Raw genomic sequence first — 20521 nt, forward strand, 5'->3', positions numbered from 1 at the left:
CTACTCCAATGCCCATCATTCCAGGCCCGCATGGAACATAGTCTCCCCCTATTCCCTTGCAGCGTCTATCTAGCGTTGCATCCAGGATCCACCAGGGGGCTCCATGGGCTGCCGTTACAAAGCGCTCACCTTACCCCGCTTGAGGAGAGAACTGAGCATGCGCTCTTCCAGCAGATCGAGAGACATGCTCAGTGCATTTTCCAGAAGAGGCTGATAGTGCTTCCGCCCTTCGTACAGGTGCAATTCTGCGCTCTCGCTCTCTCTCTCTCTCTCTCTCTCTCTCTCTCTCCCCCCCCCCCCGTCTCCTTCCCGCTGCGAGCCTTAGGCTGAGCCTTCCGAGGAGTCCCAGAGGCTGCAAGGGAGCTTTGCACGACCTGACTCCGAAGTTCGGTAAGTGGGGGGACGCTTCTTTCCCGGGCTGGACCGTGCACGGAGAAACCAAACCGTGGGAAGGGGGGAGCCCGGGGTCCCATGTTCCCCTGCCGCCCCTGTGCATGCATGGGCCAGGCAGGGAAGGAATCAAACCTCCGGACGCGCTGCGTTGCCTCCAGGAAGAACATCAGGATCGCCAGAAAGGTCGGAGCCATTCAGGATTAGACTAAAAGTGGGGAACCGGTTTCCAGATGTCTGAATGAAAACATCATGTTAAGCTGGTTTATTGATTCGGGTATTATTCTGTTTGCCTTGAATGGTGATTTCTCAGGTAGCCATAGCAGTTTGGGCCAGGACTTTAATGAGGTTCTGCTGGCTAAAGTTACACTGGAAGTTCAAATATTGATTGATTTACCTATTAAATCGATTCAGAAAGCCACTCATCTCCATGGCTATTTGTGACCTGGGACATTTATGATCTGGATTGTACAGAGGTTGGTTTTCATGCTGCAAGCAGCCATCAAAATTATTGAATAAATGAGTAGGAATGAGAAATAAAAAACATATTTTAAATGTATGCATCCAAATTGTTTAGTCTTTGAAAGAAGTTGATCTAGAAGGTTACTACAGATTTTTTTCCACACAGAGGTACATCACTACCTACAAAGATTTCACCTCTCTTCCCAGATATTGGTGGGTTCATAAGAATTTCTTCTTTCAGTTTTTGTGTGTGCTCAGTTGTTAAGTTGGTCAACCTGTATTTCTGGAATTTTCTTTTGTTTTCCATTTCAGATATATAAGTTGGAAATCTTTCCTGATTGTTCTTGAGTCTTAAATATCTTGTGTAGGAAGAGGGCTAAATGGACTTAGGAAATTTTGAGAGACCTCTTCTGATTAGGAAGACCTGTGCACATCCATCAGTCTGTTTTGGAGCTGGATTAGAGAGCAGAGAGAAGATGGAGGGACAACGCCCAGTTGGAAAAAGCCCTGCAGCTGGTCAGTCTTGGAGCATTGAGATGAATGGGGCAAGTCCTGGGCAGAAGAGTCAAGAAGAGGAAGCCAACAGTTCAGAGGTCCAATGCTGTCACTTCAGAAAAGTGCAGTTCCAGGAGGGGAGGGGTCCCCGAGAAGTTTGCAGTCAGCTTCACCGCCTTTGCTGTCAGTGGCTGCAGCCAGAAAGACACACAAAGGCCCAGATGCTGGACCTGGTGCTCCTGGAGCAGTTCCTGGCTTTCCTTCCCCCAGAGATGGAGAAATGGGTGCGGGAGTGTGGAGCGGAAACCAGTTCCCAGGCAGTGGCCCTGGCCGAAGGCTTCTTGCTGAACGTGGATGTGGAAAAGATGCAAGAAGAGTTCCAGGTGTGAGAATATAGTCTTAACAGGTCTAAAGAGGATCTCTCTGAATTTGTTAATTCCTTTCTGTCAGAGTTTTCTGGAATTATTAACTCCTAAAGTGAGTTGTTCCAGAGGATGTATTTGGGGCAATTCTTCCATTCTGTTTTGGGTTCCAACAAAGGATATTGGGGTTGCTAGTTTGAAGGTGCAGTATGATCATTCATTTCTATCTCTGTGCTCTTCTTTTGTTTCTCCTATCACATCATGTCCAGAAATCCTTGGAAGCTACGACTGAGTATCCCAAGGGGGGGAAAGATTCATCCAAACCCTCTCAAGAGCTGCTGTTCGGGGAGAACTTCCAGAAAAGTCAAAGTCAGGACATCACGCCAGGTAACAGAAGGTCTTTCTGTGTGATGTGAGATTTCAACATTTAGCTGATTCTTTAGCTGCACTAATTACAATCTCTCTCTTTAACAAATCTGCTTCTCCCATTTTTCTCTGTCTCACAGAGAATAGAAAGCTGTCCGTGGAATTTGTAGAGTCACCTCCTCTTTGTGGTGGAGCTGAAAGATTGGCTGAACCTCTACTTCAGGTCAGGAGGAGAAACATCAGAAAAGGTCCATGAATCATGGATGGATTTCATTTTGTTCTAGCGTTCAATGTATAAAATTGCTGTTTCTAAGCAATATAAATTTGAGATCCGGTCACTGAACATTCACGCTCAGCTTAGCCTACCCTCCCTTTTCTGAGGGGATCCTTTGTGAGATGCTTTCTCCTCCTGCTTTGACATCAGATTTCATTGACCAGACAGTTGTGAGCATTGGGGCTGTTCCTTCTGTCTCCCAGGGTCATTCTCACACCCCATTACAAAAAAAATCCTTATTTTGCCTTTTGAAAAGCATCGTTGGTGATTGGGAATCTCCATAGATATATATAGTACTAAGTGGATTTAAGACCCAACTACCAATTGACCAAAAAAACTATTTTAGTTGGCTATGCTGAAAGGCATTCCAAATACCTCCACCTGGATCCAATGTGCTTCAGTTATGTCATCAGCCAAAAGCGGTGAGATCTCACTCTGAATTCTGCAGAGGATGCCCATTTTGTTCACTGGATCTCATACCTAAAATTAATGGAAGAAAACCCTCAAATTATTCTTGGGATTATCTGCTAATAGGGAAATTTCTTTTCTTCTTCAGGATGTTGTGTCTTTTGAGGAAGTGGCTGTGTATTTCTCCAAGGAGGAGTGGTCTCAACTAGACCCTACCCAAAAAGCGCTTCACGGAGACGTCATGCTGGAGAATTCCAGGAATCTGGCTTCTCTGGGTAAGAATCCCTGTCTGTGCTCAGAAACAGAGAAGTCATGGGATGGGGAGTTAGATGATATTTCTGATAAAAACTTCATTTATTGATACTCTGCCCTTATTTTTTGTAAAGAATAAAGCTAGTGGACAACCCCAATATTCCTTCCTCCTGCTGTTTTCCCCACAAGAACCTTGTGACCTGGGTTGAGCTGAGGGAGACTGGCCCAAAGTCACCCAGCCAGCATTCATGCCTAAGGCAGAACTAGTACTCCCAGTCACCCAGTTTCTAGTCTGGTGCCTTAACCGTTTGACCAAACTGACTTTATGGGAGAAGGAAATTTATTGGAAGAAAAATTGAAAAACTGCCTTGCCTTCCTTTTTACATAAAGGAAATGTGATGTTTTTTATTTAAAAAAACCTTTCTGCTCATAAAATACAAAATATTCATTTCCATGCCATAGAACAGTGGTTCTCAACCTGTGGGTCGGGACCCCATTTGGGGTCAAATGACCATTTCACGGGGGTCGCCAAACCACACTGTCCGCCATTTTTTTCCCTTTTCCCTAGCTGTCCTACTCCCTCTTATTGGTGGCCACACCCACTTGGGGGTCACCACAACACGGGGAACTGTATTATGGGGTCACGGCATTAGAAAGGTTGAGAACCACTGCCATAGAAGATATTAGCCAGAATCTGAGGGAGAGGCTGCATGCAGGGATGGTGTGGCCTCTCTTGAGCAAGGTCCAGCCTACCAGGGGTTCAGTATCCACTCCTGACCCTGGTCACTGGCTCCCCGCTGGGCGTGAGCTGCTGTAAGCAGGACTGGAGGAGCCCTGAGAGGGATGTTCCCTTCCTAGAGATGTGTCCACTTGTGTACAGAGTTTACCATTAGCCTAAGTTGAGGGTGGGGAGCAGAAATTCCCCTTGGCTTTGAAAGATTCTGCCCTGCAGACAAGTGGGGATGAGACTTTCATTGAGGTTTGGGACTGGGTGGATATCTTGCTAACCCAGCATGATACAGTGTCCAATGCACTTAGGGAGTTTGTGGCACCATGGAATAGTCCCAGGTCAAAGGAAGGAAGAAGAAGTTTGATTGTTCCCCTATTCTTGCTACAGTTTTCATTTTTTCTTTTCAAGGCTTTAATGGGCAAGAAAATAAGAATTGCAAGGAAGAATGCCAAATGATCCATTCAAAAGAGGGAAAAGAAAAGTTTCCAGATCTGATACAGCCAAAGAGTGATGAAACGAAGCAATCACAAAGTGGAATGAAAAAAGGCTTTCCGAGAGTCAGTTGGCTTCATAACCATACAAGCATTGATATGAGAAAAGAACTATATAAATGCATGGAGTGTGGAAAGACCTTTACATGTAGCAGTAGTCTCAATTACCATAAGAGGATCCACACTGGAGAGAAGCCATATCAATGCCTAGAATGTGGAAAGACCTTTACTTATAGGAGTAGTCTCAATTCCCATAAGAGAATCCACACTGGAGAGAAGCCATATCAGTGCCTGGAATGTGGAAAGACCTTTACTTGTAGCAGTCATCTCAATTCCCATAAGAGGATCCACACTGGAGAGAAGCCATATCAGTGCCTGAAATGTGGAAAAACCTTTTCTTGTAGTGGTACTCTCAATACCCATAAGAGGATCCACACTGGAGAGAAGCCATACCCATGCATGGAATGTGGAAAGACCTTTATTTGTAGCAGTAACCTCAGTTCCCATAAGAGGGTCCACACTGGAGAGAAGCCATATCAATGCATGGAATGTGGAAAGAGCTTTTCTTGTAGCAGTCATCTTAATACCCATAAGAGGATCCACACTGGAGAGAAGCCATATCCATGCATGGAATGTGGAAAGACCTTTACTTGTAGCGCTAACCTCAATTCCCATAAGAGGGTCCACACTGGAGAGAAGCCATATCAATGCATGGAATGTGGAAAGACCTTTACTTGTAGCAGTCGTCTCAATTCTCATAGGTGGATCCACACTGGAGAGAAGCCATATCAATGCCTGGAATGTGGAAAGACCTTCTCTTGTAATTCCTCTCTTAAAATCCATCATAGGAATCACAACGGAAAAAGACCTTATAAATGCATGGAGTGCGGAAAGACCTTTACTCAGAGCAGTAATTTTAATTCCCACAAGAGGATCCACACAGGAGAGAAGCCATATCAATGCCTAGAATGTGGAAAGACCTTTACCAATAGCGGTAATCTTAATTCTCACAAGACGGTCCATACAGGAGAGAAGCCATATCAATGCATGGAATGTGGAAAGACTTTTACTTGTAGCAGTAGTCTCAGTTCCCATAAGTGGATCCACGCTGGAGAAAAGCCATATCAATGCCTGGAATGTGGAAAGTCCTTCTCTTGTAATTACTCTCTTACAATCCATCATAGGAATCACAAAAGAAAAAGTCCTTATAAATGCATGGAGTGCGGAAAGTCCTTTACTCAGAGAAGTAATCTTAATTCCCACAAGAGGATCCACACAGGAGAGAAGCCATATCAATGCACGGAGTGTGGAAAGACCTTCACCTATAGCAGTAGTCTTAATTCTCACAAGACGGTCCACACAGGAGAGATGCCATACAAATGTGTGGAATGTGGAAAGAGTTTTAGGTGGAATTGTGATTTTATCTCCCACAAAAGAAGCCACACAGGGGAGAAGCCATATCAATGCATGGAGTGTGGGAAGAGCTTTGCCACGAGTTCCGCTCTTGTTTGCCATAGAAGGATCCATACACGGGAGAAACCATATCAATAAAAGAAGTGTGAGAAGAGCTTTGAAAGAAAAATTTAAAAACTGCACTGGTTTCCTTTTTTGTATTGAAAAGGGATTTCTTTCACAATGTTTTCTGCTGGTAAAATACAAAATACTCATTTCCATGCCACAGAAGGAACAGGAATCTGAGGCGAAGGTTGCATACAGGAATGGTACGGCCTCTCTTCTTCCCCTCAAGAATGGGCCTCTTATGGCAGCCTCTCAGTAAAATGTTCTCTGATAGCTTTTTATTTTTTTATTCTCTGTGATTTACTTTGCGTTTCATCTTCAAGAGACTAACTGTTAAGCATCGAGCAATGTTTTTTTTAATGGGCAACTTTCTGTGACTATACTCCCCCCCCCCAAACTTTATAAATGCAGAGGAGATTGTCATCAAGGAAGTGGCAGCTCTCCCTCAACAATGGAAAAACAAAAACCAAAGGAGGAGACAACGGGCGAAGAAGGGGTAAGCGAGCAGGGATTTTGAATGGACTAAGGAAAAATGGAACAAAAAACTCTTCCTTCACTCTTTTGCTAATAAGATGGATTAAATACTTCTTTTAAGCAGATGCAACTCTGATTTTTACAAACCAGCCTTCTGCTTCACTGAAACCTGGCTAAATGAGTCAATTGATGATAGCAGCTGGCATTTCCCAGGATTTCAGATACAGAGGACAGAGAGAATTACAGAAACCTCCAGTAAAAAGAAAGGAAGGGCGTCTCTGCTTCTATACCAACAACCGATAGTGTAAAAATGTAACCACACTATAGAAATTCTGTGATGTGGACTTAGAGAGATTAATTATCAATTGTAAACCATTTTATTCTCCACGAGAGTTTTCTTCATTCTATTTCCAGTGTATTGTTGGAGGAAAGGTCTTCATCGTGGTTCATCCAAGCTGGGAATAAACATGGCAACTGCTTTGGGAAGAAGGTTGTAGTTTATTGGAGAGGAGAGCCAGACAGGAAAATGGTTCTGGCAGCAAGAGAAGGGGGGGGAGGGAAGGGCTTAGCAGATGTAGGGAATAGGCTTTTATTCTTTCTGGAGCCTTTTGTTTGGAGCTGGTTTCTGCTTGGGGGAGGCAGACTTGGGGCTATTAAAAAAAACTGGGCATGCTTTTCTGTCTCTTTAAGATCCTTTGAGAAACTATATTTTTCTGCCCTTTTAATATTTCCTTCTCTGGGGAATTGACTTCCCACTGTATATTCCTCCAAAACCTGAATAAACAATACATTACAAACTCTAGCTGACATGATTATGTGGGCTGAAGCCAGATACCCAGATTCGCTCCTTACTGTGTTAGATTTCAACAGTGCTTAACTTAAGCCAAGACCTACCAAGATACCTTCAGCATGTCAATTGTCTTACTAGAGAAGATAATAATAATAATAATAATGGTAATAATAAAAAAAATCTCAGAGCGAGCTTGGTGTCCTTCTCTTCCCGGGCTTCCCAGAAATGAGTGCCTGTCCTGCCATGGTGGCCAAAAATGTTTGCCCATTTCAGGTGTGGCTCGGTATATGAATAACAACAGAATCCAGCTATTTTGCCTCGATAAGCTTTTAATGCGTTTATTCAGCTGCAGCCAAGAAGGCTTCACACACAGATCTGTAGGACACAGGTAAACCTCCAAGTGACCTCAATGATTCTCGAAAAGAATTCAAATGACCAGCTGTGTCTAAGTAATATAAATACTTCCATTGCACACCATCCAGTCAGAGCTGAAGAAGCTTCTTGGATGAGAAGCAAAAGGTCTTCAGCCATGATCTGGATGACTGAAAATCTCCACAGACTTCCAGGGTTTGGTATTCACTCCTGAGCCTAGTCACTGGTTGCTCAATGAACTAAGCTATTATTCACGCCCTGGTACTATGGAAGACCAGCTTGATGTATAATAAGAGTGCTGTTAACTATGTATTGTGATTCTTTGCCAGCCAATGGACCTGGCAGCTGAATTTGAGGAATCAGAGGAGGAAGCCTGGAGTGACATCAGAGTCAGAGGAAGGCTGTGAGGAGCTCCAAGACTTACAGTGACGAGGAGCCTGGCCCCTTTACTCGCACTCAGGCTGAGACACAGCTGTGCTGGAAGTCTGAATTGGACAGTGAGGAATCACAGCTGGGAGATATCCAGGATGCACGAAAACGCCGGCAAGAAAAGAGAGTAGGACAGAGGAATGCACCAGGGCAGCTGCAGAGGCAAAGGAGAAGGCATTAGGAAGCCAGGCCTTGGCTGAATAATGAAAGGGAAGGTGTGGGAAGTGCTGGTTGCCAAAGGCAACCATTCGTGTTGAAGATTGAGTTTCTGTGAACTGTGTTTGACTTGGACATTGACTCAGGTCTGTGAATAATAAAAGGGGATTTTTTTCCCCTGCAGTTCCAGCCTACTTGTTGGAAGAGGGGTTTCTCCTTGTGAGCCTAACAAGGACTCACGTAGGTTGGGACAGAACACCATGATCGAAATGGATGAAGGACCTCATGGCATGTATAAACTAGACCTGGATGTGACCTGAATGTTCGTTTCTTAGAAATATGCCCACTTGGGCATCATTTGGTGTCATTACAAGTTGGGGGTGAGGAGCTATTGCCATCCAGAAAGTACTTTTGGCTATCAGAGAATGCAGAGATTGGAGATGAAGACTCTTTTACTGAAGTTGAGGAGCTGGTTGGATGTCTAATGCACTTTGGCAGTTCATGGCACCATGGAATTAACCCAGGTCAAAAACTGGCTCACACACACCAAGATTAAATCAGGGTTCTGTCATAGATTCATGGTGATTCAATCCTTATATATTAGGATCAGTAGGAATCCACTTGGAAACATGTCTTTGCTAAAATCCTAGTTTGGAATCTTCATATTTGCCAACAAAACACCCAAAATATGTTGATTCTTTTGCTAAATTTCAGAAGAAAATATTTAATCATTGCCCTAGCCTTGCTATAGTTTATATTTGAGTGTGTGTGTGCATGTATGTGTGCGAGCGGGCGTGAATGCAGGGTGTGTGTGCGTCTCTCACCCCTTGCACCCTGTGCCCTCAACAGAGTCCTTCTGCGATGGCAGGCTGCAAACTAATGAAAGCTGGTTTTTTGGAGTACTTGTTTCTTTTTCTCAACATGTGGCTGATTGCATTGCCCTCTGCCCCCCTCAGCTCCCGCCCCCAGCCCCGTGGAAGGCTGCAAGAAGCTCCCATCGCAGCTTCTCTCACCCCTCCCATTCTTTTCCTTCCCGATATCAGAGTGTGGGCTGCAAGAGGTGAGACCCCTGCACACTCACAAACACATGTGCAGGTCTGGGAGAGGCAAGCTGAGAGCCATGCAGAGGCCCTTCAGGCAGAGGGGGGAGGGGTCAAAATGGGAAGCTTCCCGCCTGGAGGCTCTGACAGTTTAAAAATATGAGCTTGCTCCTTCCTTCCTCCCCTATTTCTCTTTCCTTCCTCCATGCTCAGGAAAGGATGGCGGGAGTGGGAGAGATTGCTAGCACTGCCGGTGGCCATGCTTTTGCTGGCCGTCGCTATCCAATGCAGGCAGGGGCAGTCCCAGTGAAAGGGAAACTTGCTGGCGGCAAGGCAAGGTCAGCGAGCAGGCATGGTGCTGATCTCATGGCGGGGGCCATCAAAGCCAGAACGCACTAAGCCTTAGATCCACGGGGCAGCCCTGGAGCCAATGAGGGCCTCCTCTGCCATCTCTGCCCAGCCCCCTGGGGGTACACAGAGAAGGTGGCGAGCATGTGAGTGCTGGCTTCCAGGGGAAAATGGAAGCGTTTCTTCTACCTTTTTCGTTTCTCAGTGATCAGCAGGGACGGTCAGCTGGGATACTGGGCGCTCGCCACCTTTTCATATGCCCAGGGGCATGATGGGGCACCCATTCACTGGCCCTTTCCCGCCAAAACCACCTTTTATATTATCTTCTCTTTCCCCCCTCCTCCTCCTTTTCTCTTCAAGGCACCTCCAGCTCCTGGAAGTGCTGATCAAGTGGAGCCCAGCACTAATTCTGATGCTTCTGCTGAACCCCAACAGCACTGCAGCTACAGCTGTCTCTCCCTCAGGCTTGTACAGCGCTGCTGCTGCTTCAACTCATTCCTCTCCCCCTCCGCTACCTCTTCTCTAGGACGGTCACGTACCACCTGCCAGGTGGCAAAGTACCACTGATGGTACACGTACCACTGGTTGAAAAGCCCTGCCCTATGAGACACCATTCTCCCATTCATTTCTCCACCATGGCCCCTTATTTTGAGGTAAAATTTCTAAACCTTCCATGAGTTTGAGCTTTCTCTTCATTTTGGAACTTCTTTTCTTGTGATGCCTCTTTTTTCAGGCAAGATAATTTTTTCAGGATTATTCTCATTTTTGCCGCCGCCACTTGCTGTTTTCAACCACTGTTAGCTGCCCAGAGGCATGAATTTGAAAAGGCAGCTGTAATGATTGAACTCACTAAATAAAAAAAAAAATCAGTCCAAAGATTAATTTTCCTAACCCTATACTCCCTGTTTTGTGACTCTGCCAGCCCCTTTTTCTCAACATGCCACTGATTGCATCGCGCCCTGCCCCCCTCGGCTCCCGCCCTCAGCCCCGTGGAAGGCTGCAAGACAATCCCATCGCAGCTTCTCTAGCCCCTCCCGTTCTTCTTCCCGATATCACAGAGGTGAGATCCCTGCGCACACACAAACACATGTGGGGGTCTGGGAGAGACAAGCTGAGAGCCATGCAGAGGCCCTTCAGGCAGAGGCAATGGGGGAGGGGTCAAAATGGGAAGCTTCCTGCCTGGAAAACGAACCTGCGAAGCACTCAGAAGGCAGTCCCTTTCCCAGCTTGCTCCTTCCTTCCTCTCTTCCTTCCTCCCCTGCTTCTCTTTCCTTCCTCCATGCTCAGGAAGGGATGATGGGAGTGGGAGAGATTGCCAGCACTGCTTGTGGCCATGCTTCCGCTGGTCGTCGCTATCCCATGCAGGCAGGGACAGTCCCAGTGAAAGGGAAGCCTGCTGGCTGCAAGGCGAAGTCAGCGAGCAGGCATGGTGCTGATCTCCTGGCGGGGGCCATCAAAGCCAGAATGCACTAAGCCTTAGATCCACAGGGCAGCCCTGGAGCCAGTGAGGGCCTCCTCTGCCATCTCTGCCCAGCCCCCTGGGGGTACATGGAGAAGGTGGCGAGCGTGCGAGTGCTGGCTTCCAGGGGGAAATGGAAGTGCTTCTCCTATCTTTTTCCTTTCTCAATGATCAGCAGGGACAGTCAGCTGCGATACTGGGCACTCGCCACCTTTTCATATGCCTAGTCCTTTCCCGCCAAAACCTCCTTTTATATTATCTCCTCTTCCCCCCCCCCTCCTCTTCTCTTCAGGGCACCTCCAGCTCCTGGAAGTGCTGATCAGGTGGAGTCCAGCACTGATTCTGAGGCTTCTGCTGAGCCCCAACAGCCCTGCAGCTCGAGCTGTTTCTCCCTCAGGCTTGTGCAGCACTGCTGCTGCTTCAGCTCATTCCTCTCCCCATTTGCTACCACTTCTCTAGGATGGTCACGTACCACCTGCCAGGTGGCAAACTACCACTTGGTAAGGCCACACTTGGAATACTGCATCCAGTTTTGGTCACCATGATTTAAAAAAGGGGCTGAGACTCTCGAAAGAGTACAGAGAAGAGCAACAAAGATGATTAGGGGACTGGAGGCTAAAACATATAAGGAATGGCTGCTGGAATTGGGTAAGTTTAGTTTAACGAAGAGAAGGAAAAGTGGGGACATGATAGCCATGTTCCAATATCTCAGGAGCTACCACAAAGAAGAGGGAGTCAAGCTATTCTCCAAAGTGCCTGAAGGCAGGACAAGAAGCAATGGGTGGAAACTAATCAAGGAGAGAAGCAACCTAGAACTAAGGAAAAACTTCCTGACAGAATAATTAACCAATGGAACAACCTGCCTCCAGAAGTGATGAATGCTCCAACACTGGAACTTTTTAAGAAGAGACTGGACATCCATTTGTCTGAAATGGTGTAGGGTTTCCTACCTGAGCAGGTGGTTGGACTCGATGACCTCCAAAGTCTCTTCCATCATCATCATCATCATCATCTTCTTCTTCTTCTTCTTCTTCTTCTTCTTCTTCTTCTTCTTCTTCTTCTTCTTCTTCCTCTTCTTCTTCTTCTTCTTCTTCTTATTATTATTATTATTATTATTATTATTATTATTATTATTACATACAGTAGTATACAACATTTTTGCTCTTTCAAACCCTGGTCTGTCTTTAAATCCTCTCTGTGTTTTTCTCTGTTGTTTTTCTTTATTAATGGACAGCAAGTAAAGCGCTGGCACCTTCCCAACTTTGATCTTGGCTTATGCGATGTCACGTTTTATGACCACATCACTTAGTGATGGGAGTTCTGATCCAGATTCCATTCCTTAACCAATGACATACCTGTATAAGTGGTCCTCAACTTATGATCACAATTGAACCCAGAATTTATGTGGCTAAGTAAGAAATTTGTTAAGCGAGGTTTGCCCCATTTTACGACTCTTCTTACCACATTTATTAAGTGAATCATTGGAATTGTTAAATTAGTAACATGATTGTTAAGTGAATCTGGCTTCCCCATTGACTTTGCTTGACAGAAGGTCGCAAAAGGTGACCATGCAACCATCATAAATGTAAGTCAATTGTCAAGCATCCAAATGTATATCACGTCACCATAGGGATGATGTAATCTTGACAAATGGTCATAATTCACTTTTTTCAGTGCAGTTGTAAATTTGAATGCTCACTAGACATACTGTTGTAAGTCGAGGACTGCCTGTATTGGAACTCAACATAATTCAAGCACAAGCAATAGAAGAAACTCACATATATATCAATGTATCCTGTGTGAACAGAGTTTCAGGACGACGAATTCCTCTCACAAAAGAAACCAGAATGAGAAGCCGTGAAATCCATGTTCAAATATGTTGAAGCATCTTGAAGCATTACAGCCATGGGGGCGCAGTGATTAGAATGCAGTATTGCAGGCTACTTCTGCTGACTGCCAGCAGTTTGATTCTCAGAGGCTCAAGCTTGATTCAACTTTCCATTCTTCTGAGGCCAGTAAAATGAAGATCCAAATTATTGGGGCCAATAGGCTGACTCTTTAAACTAAAGTGGAATGAAATAGAATAACATAGAATAAAAATGAATAAAGTATAATAATAATAATAATGAAAAAATCACTAAAAGCAAAATGATGTGTCTGCATAATTCCTGGAAGAAAGCTGTGTTAGCAAAAGCTGTGTTAGCAAAAGTTGTGTTAGCTGACTTAATGGATGTTTAGAAACATTTTATAAGTAAAACTGTCTTCATTGCCATCATTGTAAAACTACCATCATTGTAAAACTGAAAAATTTGCTGAAAAGAACCAGGCTTTTGGCAACAGAGATATTAATTCCTTTCTTTTTAAATTACTTGTTAACTCTATTTCCCTATTTCTTTATTTCATTAATTTAGATAAATCTCTCTGTTGTTCTTGCACTGTCACCTCCAAATCCAGACATGGGAGTTTTCAGTTCTTTTGGCTAGAAGAAAATTGGTATTTTCTTTAGTGCTGTTGCCTTATATTGTCTTCAAAATTCCTGCTCATATTTCCTGAGCTGTATTCCCTATTGAATACCGAAATGAAGCCATTTTCCTTTTTCCCCTCATGGAATTTGAACTTTATATGTACTTCTCAAGGTTTGCCTTCTTGCATTTTGTAATTCTATCTTTTCTCCAGTCACCTATGAGACACCATTCATTTCTCCATCATGGACCCTTGTTTTGAGGTAAAATTTCTAAAACTTCCATGATATGAGCTTTCTCTCCATTTTGGAACTTGTTTACTTTTGATGCCGTTTCTTCAGGATTATTCTCATTTTTGCTGCTGCCACTTGCTGTTTTGAACCTCAGCTGGCCTCCCAGAGGCAAGAATTTGAAAAGGCAGCTGCAATAATTGAACTCACCAAATAAATCAATACACATCTTAATTTTCCTACCCCTTCACTTCCTATTTTGTGACTCTGCCAGCCCCTTTATCTTCCGTCACTTCAGGACTGAGTTTGCCAACAACCACATCACACAACCTGGTCTTCAAAGAGAGGCTCCTGTTTCTTCTGAGCCTCCACAGAGATTTTGTCAATATTCACAAGATGGCAGATTGTTCTTAGACGTTAAAAAAGGAAAGTCTAGAAAATGTTGCCTGCTGCAGACAGGCAATGTTAGAGGACCCTTTCCTTCTACTCCAATGCCCATCATCCCAGGACGGCATGGAACACGGTGATCTCCCCTATTGCCTTGCAGCGTCTATCTAGCGTTGCATACAGGATCCACCAGGGGGCTCCCTGGCTGCCGTTACAAAGCCCTCATCTGCCCCCGCTTGAGAAGAGAACTGAGCATGCGCTCTTCCATCAGGTCGAGAGACATGCTCAGTGCATTTTCCAGAAGAGGCTGGTAGTGCTTCCGCCCTTCCTACAGGTGCGATTCTTTCTCCCCCCCCCCGCCTCCTTCCCACTGCGAGCCTTAGGCTAAGCCTTCCTAGGAGTCCCAAAGGCTGCAAGGGAGCTTTGCACGGACGGAGATCAAAACCTGACTCCGGAGTTCAGTAAGTGGGGGGACGTTTCTTTCACGGGCTGGACCGTGCATGGAGACAACCAAAACTTCATCAGATTCGGAGTCGTGCATGCACGGGCCAGACAGGGAAGGAATCAAAGCTCCGGACCCGCTGCGTTGCCTCCAGGAAGAACATCAGGATCGCCAGAAAGGTCGGAGCCTCAGGATTAGACTAAAAGTGGGGAACCTGTTTCCAGGAGATGCGTGAATGAAAACATCATGTTAAGCTGGTTTATTCATTCGGGTATTATTCTGTTTAAATTGAATGTTAGTTTGTTGATTGTCATTTCTCAGGTAGCCATAGCAGTTTGGGCCAGGCGTTTAATGAGGTTCTGCTGACTAAAGTTATACTGAAAGTTCAAATATTGATTGATTTACCTATTAAATCGATTTAGAAAGCCATGCGTCTCAATGGCTATTTGTGACCTGAGACATTTATGATCGGATTGTACAGAGGTTGGTTTTCATGCTCCAATCAGCCATCAAAATTATTTGAATAAATAAGTAGGAATAAGAAATCAAAAACATTTTAAATTTATGTAATCAAATTGTTTAGTCCTTCAAGAAGTTGATCTACAAGGTTACTACAGATTTTTTTCAACACAAGGATAAATCACTAACTTACAAAGATTTCACCTCTCTTCCCAGATATTGGTGGGTTGATAAGAATTTCTTCTTTCAGTTTTTGTGTGTGCTCAGTTGTTAAGTTATTCAACCTGTATTTCTGGAATTTTCTTTTCCATTTCAGATATATAAGTTGGAAATCTTTCCTGATTGCTCTTGAGTCTTAAACATCTTGTGTGGGAAGAGGGCTAAATGGACTTAGGAAATTTTGAGAGACCTCTTCTGATTAGGAAGACCTGTGCAGATCCATCAGTCTGTTTCGGAGCTGGATTAGAGAGCAGAGAGAAGATGGAGGGACAACGCCCAGCTGGAAAAAGCCCTGCAGCTGTTCAATCTTGGAGCTTTGAGATGAGTGGGGCAAGTCCTGGGCAGAAGAACCAAGAAGAGGAAGCCAACAGTTCAGAGGTCCAATGCTGTCACTTCAGAAAAGTGCAGTTCCAGGAGGGGAGGGGTCCCCGAGATATTTGCAGTCAGCTTCACCGCCTTTGCTGTCAGTGGCTGCAGCCAGAAATAAACACAAAGGCCCAGATGCTGGATCTGGTGCTCCTGGAGCAGTTCCTGGCTTTCCTTCCCCCAGAGATGGAGAAATGGGTGCGGGAGTGTGGAGCAGAGACCAGTTCCCAAGCGGTGGCCCTGGCCGAAGGCTTCTTGCTGAACGTGGATGTGGAAAAGATGCAACAAGAGTTCCAGGTGTGGGAATATAGTCTTAAGAGGTCTAAAGAGGATCTCTCTGATTTGTCAATTCCTTTCTGTCAGAGTTTTCTGGAATTATTAACTCCTAAAGTGAGTTGTTCTATTCTTCCAGAGCATGTATTTGGGGCAGTTCTTCCATTCTGTTTTGGGTTTTGGGAATGGGCATTGGGGTTGCTAGTTTGAAGGTGCGGTATGATCATTCATTTCTATCTCTGTGCTCTTCCTTTGTTTCTCCTATCACATCATCTCCAGAAATCCTTGGAAGCTACGACTGAGTATCCCAAGGGGGGGAAAGATTCATCCAAACCCTCTCAAGAGCTGCTGTTCGGGGAGAACTTCCAGAAGGGTCAAAGTCAGGACATCACGCCAGGTACCAGAAGGTCTTTCTATGTGATGTGAGATTTCAACATTTAGCTGATTCTTTAGCTGCACATCATTACAATCTCTCTTGTTAACAAATCTGCTTCCCCCATTTTTCTCTGTCTCTCAGAGAGTAGAAAGCTGTCCATGGAATTTGTAGAGTCACCTCCTCTTTGTGGCGGAGCTGAAGGATTGGCTGAACCTCTACTTCAGGTAAGGAGGAGAAACGTTAGAAAAGGTCCATGAATCTTGGATGGATTTCATTTTGTTCTAGCGTTCAATGTATAAAATTGTTTCTAAGCAATACAAATTTGACATCAGGTCATTGAACACTTGTGAGATGCTTTCTCATCCTGCTTTGACATCAGATTTCATTGAGCAGACAGTTGTGAGCATTGGGGCTGTTCCTTCTGTCTCCCAGGGTCATTCGTACATACCATTACAAAAAAATTCTTATTTTGCCTTTTGAAAAGCATCTTTGGGACAACTATGGGGATTGAGAATCTCCATAGATACTAAGTGGATTTTAGACCCAACTACCAATGACCAAGAAAACTATTTTAGTTGGCTATGCTGAAAGGCATTCCAAATACCTCCAACTAGATCCAATCTGCTTCAGTTATGTCATCAACCAAAAGTGGTGAGATCTCACTCTGAATTCTGCAGAGGATGCCCATTTTGTTCACTGGATCTCTGTCATAGAATTAATGGAAAAAAACCTCAAATTATTCTGGAATTATCTGTTAATAGGGAAACTTATTTTCTTCTTCAGCATGTTGTGTCTTTTGAGGAGGTGGCTGTGTATTTCTCCAAGGAGGAGTGGTCTCAGCTGGACCCTGCCCAAAAAGCGCTTCACGGAGAAGTCATGCTGGAGAATGCCAGGAATCTGGCTTCTCTGGGTAAGAATCCCTGTCTGTGCTCAGAAACATAGAGAAGTCATGGGGGGGGGGGTTGCTTAGATGATATTTCTGATAAAAACATCATTTATTGATACTCTGCCTTAATTTTTTGTAAATAATAAAGCTAGTGGACAAACCCAATATTTCTTCCTCCTGTTGTGACCTGGGTTGAGCTGAGGGAGACTGGCCCAAAGTCACCCAGCCAGCATTCATGCCTAAGGCAGAACTAGTACTCCCAGTCACCCAGTTTCTAGCCTGGTGCCTTAACCATTTGACCAAACTGACTTTATGGAAAAAGGAAATTTATTGGAAGAAAAATTGAAAGACTGTCTTGCCTTCCTTTTTACCTAAAGGAAATGTGGGGTTTTTTTTCATGCTTTCTGCTCATAAAATACAAAATATTTGTATCCATGCCATAGAAGATATTAGCCGGAATTTGAGGGACAGGCTGCATGCAGGGATGGTGTGGCCTCTCTTGAGCAAACGTCCAGCCTACCAGGGGTTCAGTATTCACTCCTGACCCTGGTCACTGGCTCCCCGATGGGCGTGAGCTGCTATAAGCAGGACTGGAGGAGCCCTGAGAGGGATGTTCCCTTCCTAGAGATGTGTCCACTTGTGTACAGAGTTTAACAGCCTCAGTTGAGGGTGGGGAGCAGAAATTCCCCTTGGCTTTGAAAGATTCTGCTCTGCAGACAAGTGGGGATGAGACTTTCATTGAGGTTTGGGACTGGGTGGATATCTTGCTAACCCAGCATGATACAGTGTCCAATGCACTTAGGGAGTTTGTGGCATCATGGAATAGTCCCAGGTCAAAGGAAGGAAGAAGAAGTTTGATTGTTCCCCTATTCTTGCTACAGTTTTCATTTTTTCTTTTCAAGGCTTTAATGGGCAAGAAAATAAGAATTGCAAGGAAGAATGCCAAATGATCCATTCCAAAGAGGGAAAAGAAAAGTTTCCAGATCAGATACAGCCAAAGAGGGATGAAACGAAGCAATCACAAAGTGGAATGAAAAAAGGCTTTCCGAGGGTCAGTTGGCTTCATAACCATACAAGCATTGATATGAGAAAAGAACCATATAAATGCATGGAGTGTGGAAAGACCTTTACTCGGAGCAATAATCTTAATTCCCATAAGAGGATCCACACTGGAGAGAAGCCATATCAATGCCTGGAATGTGGAAAGAACTTTACTTGTAGGAGTAGTCGCAATTCCCATAAGAGAATCCACACTGGAGAGAAGCCATATCTATGCATGGAATGTGGAAAGACCTTTACTTGTATCACTAATCTCAATTCCCATAAGAGGATCCACACTGGAGAAAAGCCATATCAGTGCCTGGAATGTGGAAAGACCTTTACTTGTAGGAGTAGTCTCAATTCCCATAAGAGAATCCACACTGGAGAAAAGCCATATCAATGCATGGAATGTGGAAAGACCTTTACTTCTAGTAGTACTCTCAATACCCATAAGAGGATCCACACTGGAGAGAAGCCATATCCATGCATGGAATGTGGAAAGACCTTTACTTGTATCACTAACCTCAATTCCCATAAGAGGGTCCACACTGGAGAGAAGCCATATCAATGTATGGAATGTGGAAAGACCTTTACTGGTTGCAGTAGTCTCAATTCCCATAAGAGGATCCACAGTGGAGAGCGGCCATATCAATGCCTGGAATGTGGAAAGACCTTTACTTGTAGCAGTAGTCTCAATTCCCATAAGTGGATCCACACTGGAGAGAAGCCATATCAGTGCCTGAAATGTGGAAAGACTTTTACTTGTAGCAATACTTTCAGTTCCCATAAGAGGGTCCACACTGGAGAGAAGCCATATCAATGCATGGAATGTGGAAAGACCTTTACTAATAGCAGTAATCTCAATACCCATAAGAGGGTCCACACTGGAGAGAAGCCATATCAATGCATGGAGTGTGGAAAGACCTTTACTTGTAGCAGTAGTCTCTATTACCATAAGAGGATCCACACTGGAGAGAAGCCATATCAATGCCTGGAATGTGGAAAGACCTTTACTAGTAGCAGTAGTCTCAATTCCCATAAGAGGATTCATAGTGGAGAGAGGCCATATCAATGCCTGGAATGTGGAAAGACCTTTACTAGTAGCAGTCGTCTCAGTTCCCATAAGTGGATCCACGCTGGCTAGAAGCCCTATCATTGCCTAGAATGTGGAAAGTCCTTATCTTATGATTACTGTCTTACAATCCATCATAGGAATCACAACGGAAAAAGACCTTATAAATGCATGGAGTTTGGAAAGAGCTTTACTCCTACTGATCATCTTAATTCCCATAAGATGATCCACACAGGAGAGAAGCCATATCATTGTATGGAGTGTGGAAAGACCTTTACTTATAGCAGTAGTCTTAATTCCCACAAGACGGTCCACATAGGAGAGATGCCATATAAATGTGTGGAATGTGGAAAGGGTTTTAGGTGGAACTGTGCTCTTATCTCCCACAAAAGAATCCACACAGGGGAGAAGCCATATCAATGCATAGAGTAAGAAATTTGTTAAGCGAGGTTTGCTCCATTTTATGACTCTTACCACATTTATTGAGTGAATCATTGGAACTGTTAAATTAATAACATGGTTGTTAAGTGAATCTGGCTTCCCCATTGACTTTGCTTGACAGAAGGTCGCAAAAGGTGATCACATGACCCTGGGACCCTGCAACCGTCATAAATGTTTAGTCAATTCTCAAGCATCCGAATGTATATCATGTCACCATAGGGATGTCGTAAGCTTGACAAATGGTCATAATTCACTTTTTTCAGTGTGGTTTTAAATTTGAGTGCTCACTAGACGTACTGTTGTAAGTCGAGGACTGCCTGTATTGGAATTCAACATAATTCAAGCACAAGCAATAGAAGAAAGTCACATATATATCAATGTATCCTGTGTGAACAGAGTTTCAGGACGATGAATTCCTCTCACAAAAGAAACCAGAATGAGAAGCTGTGAAATCCATGTTCAAATATGTTGAAACATCTTGAGGTATTACAGCCATGGTGGCGCAGTGGTTAGAATGCAGTATTGCAGGCTACCTCTGCTGACAGCCAGCAGTTTGATTCTCACAGGCTCAAGGTTGATTCAATTTTCCATTCGTCTTGAGGCCAGTAAAATGAGGACCCAAATTGTGGGGGGCAATAGGCTGACTCTTTAAACCTGTGGGTCGGGACCCCATTTGGGGTCGAACGACCATTTCACGGGGGTCGCCAAACAACGCCGTCCGCCATTTTTTCCCACTTTTCCTTAGCTGTGCTACTCCCTTTTATTCTATTGGCTTTGGAAAGCCAGTAGAAGAGACTCTCTTGAATAGAGTCTAATTCTATTGGCTTTCAAAAGCCAATAGGAATTGTCCAGGCTGTCTCTGCCCTGCTGACCCCGCCAAAACTCCCATTCTGCAAACGGTGCTGCACCAGTTGAGTAGTCCTCGACTTATGACCGGTTGAGTAGTCCTCGACTTACGACCGGTTGGGGGTCGCGGCATTAAAAAGGTTGAGAACCACTGCTTTAAAGCATTTAGAGTACAGTAAAGTAGTATGAAGCGGTATGTAAATTT

The 20521-nt window shown here is 44.4% G+C and overlaps 2 protein-coding genes across 3 annotated transcripts in view; both read left to right on the forward strand.

The window, feature by feature from the left end:
- LOC120303722 overlaps positions 1-20080 on the forward strand; it is a 35917-nt gene extending 15837 nt beyond the window's left edge. The window contains 7 exon segments of the mRNA XM_039333427.1: positions 4405-5797; positions 9013-9029; positions 15181-15678; positions 15934-16051; positions 16172-16254; positions 16814-16940; positions 17819-20080. Coding sequence (XP_039189361.1) covers positions 4405-5797; positions 9013-9029; positions 15181-15678; positions 15934-16051; positions 16172-16254; positions 16814-16940; positions 17819-19461 — 3879 coding nt within the window. The 3' untranslated portion in view covers positions 19462-20080.
- On the forward strand, positions 261-4286 carry LOC120303726 (zinc finger and SCAN domain-containing protein 16-like). Of its 2 annotated transcripts, XM_039333432.1 has the most exons (6): positions 261-390; positions 1165-1730; positions 1979-2096; positions 2216-2323; positions 2906-3032; positions 4148-4286. In XM_039333432.1, the coding sequence occupies exons 2-5, from the start codon at positions 1233-1235 to the stop codon at positions 2920-2922; spliced, it is 741 nt and encodes a 246-aa protein (XP_039189366.1). In that variant the 5' UTR covers positions 261-390; positions 1165-1232; the 3' UTR covers positions 2923-3032; positions 4148-4286. The 2 variants fall into 2 exon arrangements, with proteins under 2 accessions (XP_039189366.1, XP_039189368.1); XM_039333434.1 differs by lacking the exon at positions 2216-2323.
- Positions 20081-20521: the final 441 nt, after the last annotated feature.

Source organism: Crotalus tigris, unplaced genomic scaffold (assembly GCF_016545835.1).
Source record: "Crotalus tigris isolate CLP2741 ecotype Arizona unplaced genomic scaffold, ASM1654583v1 scf7180000024493.228813, whole genome shotgun sequence".
Lineage (NCBI taxonomy): Eukaryota > Metazoa > Chordata > Lepidosauria > Squamata > Viperidae > Crotalus > Crotalus tigris.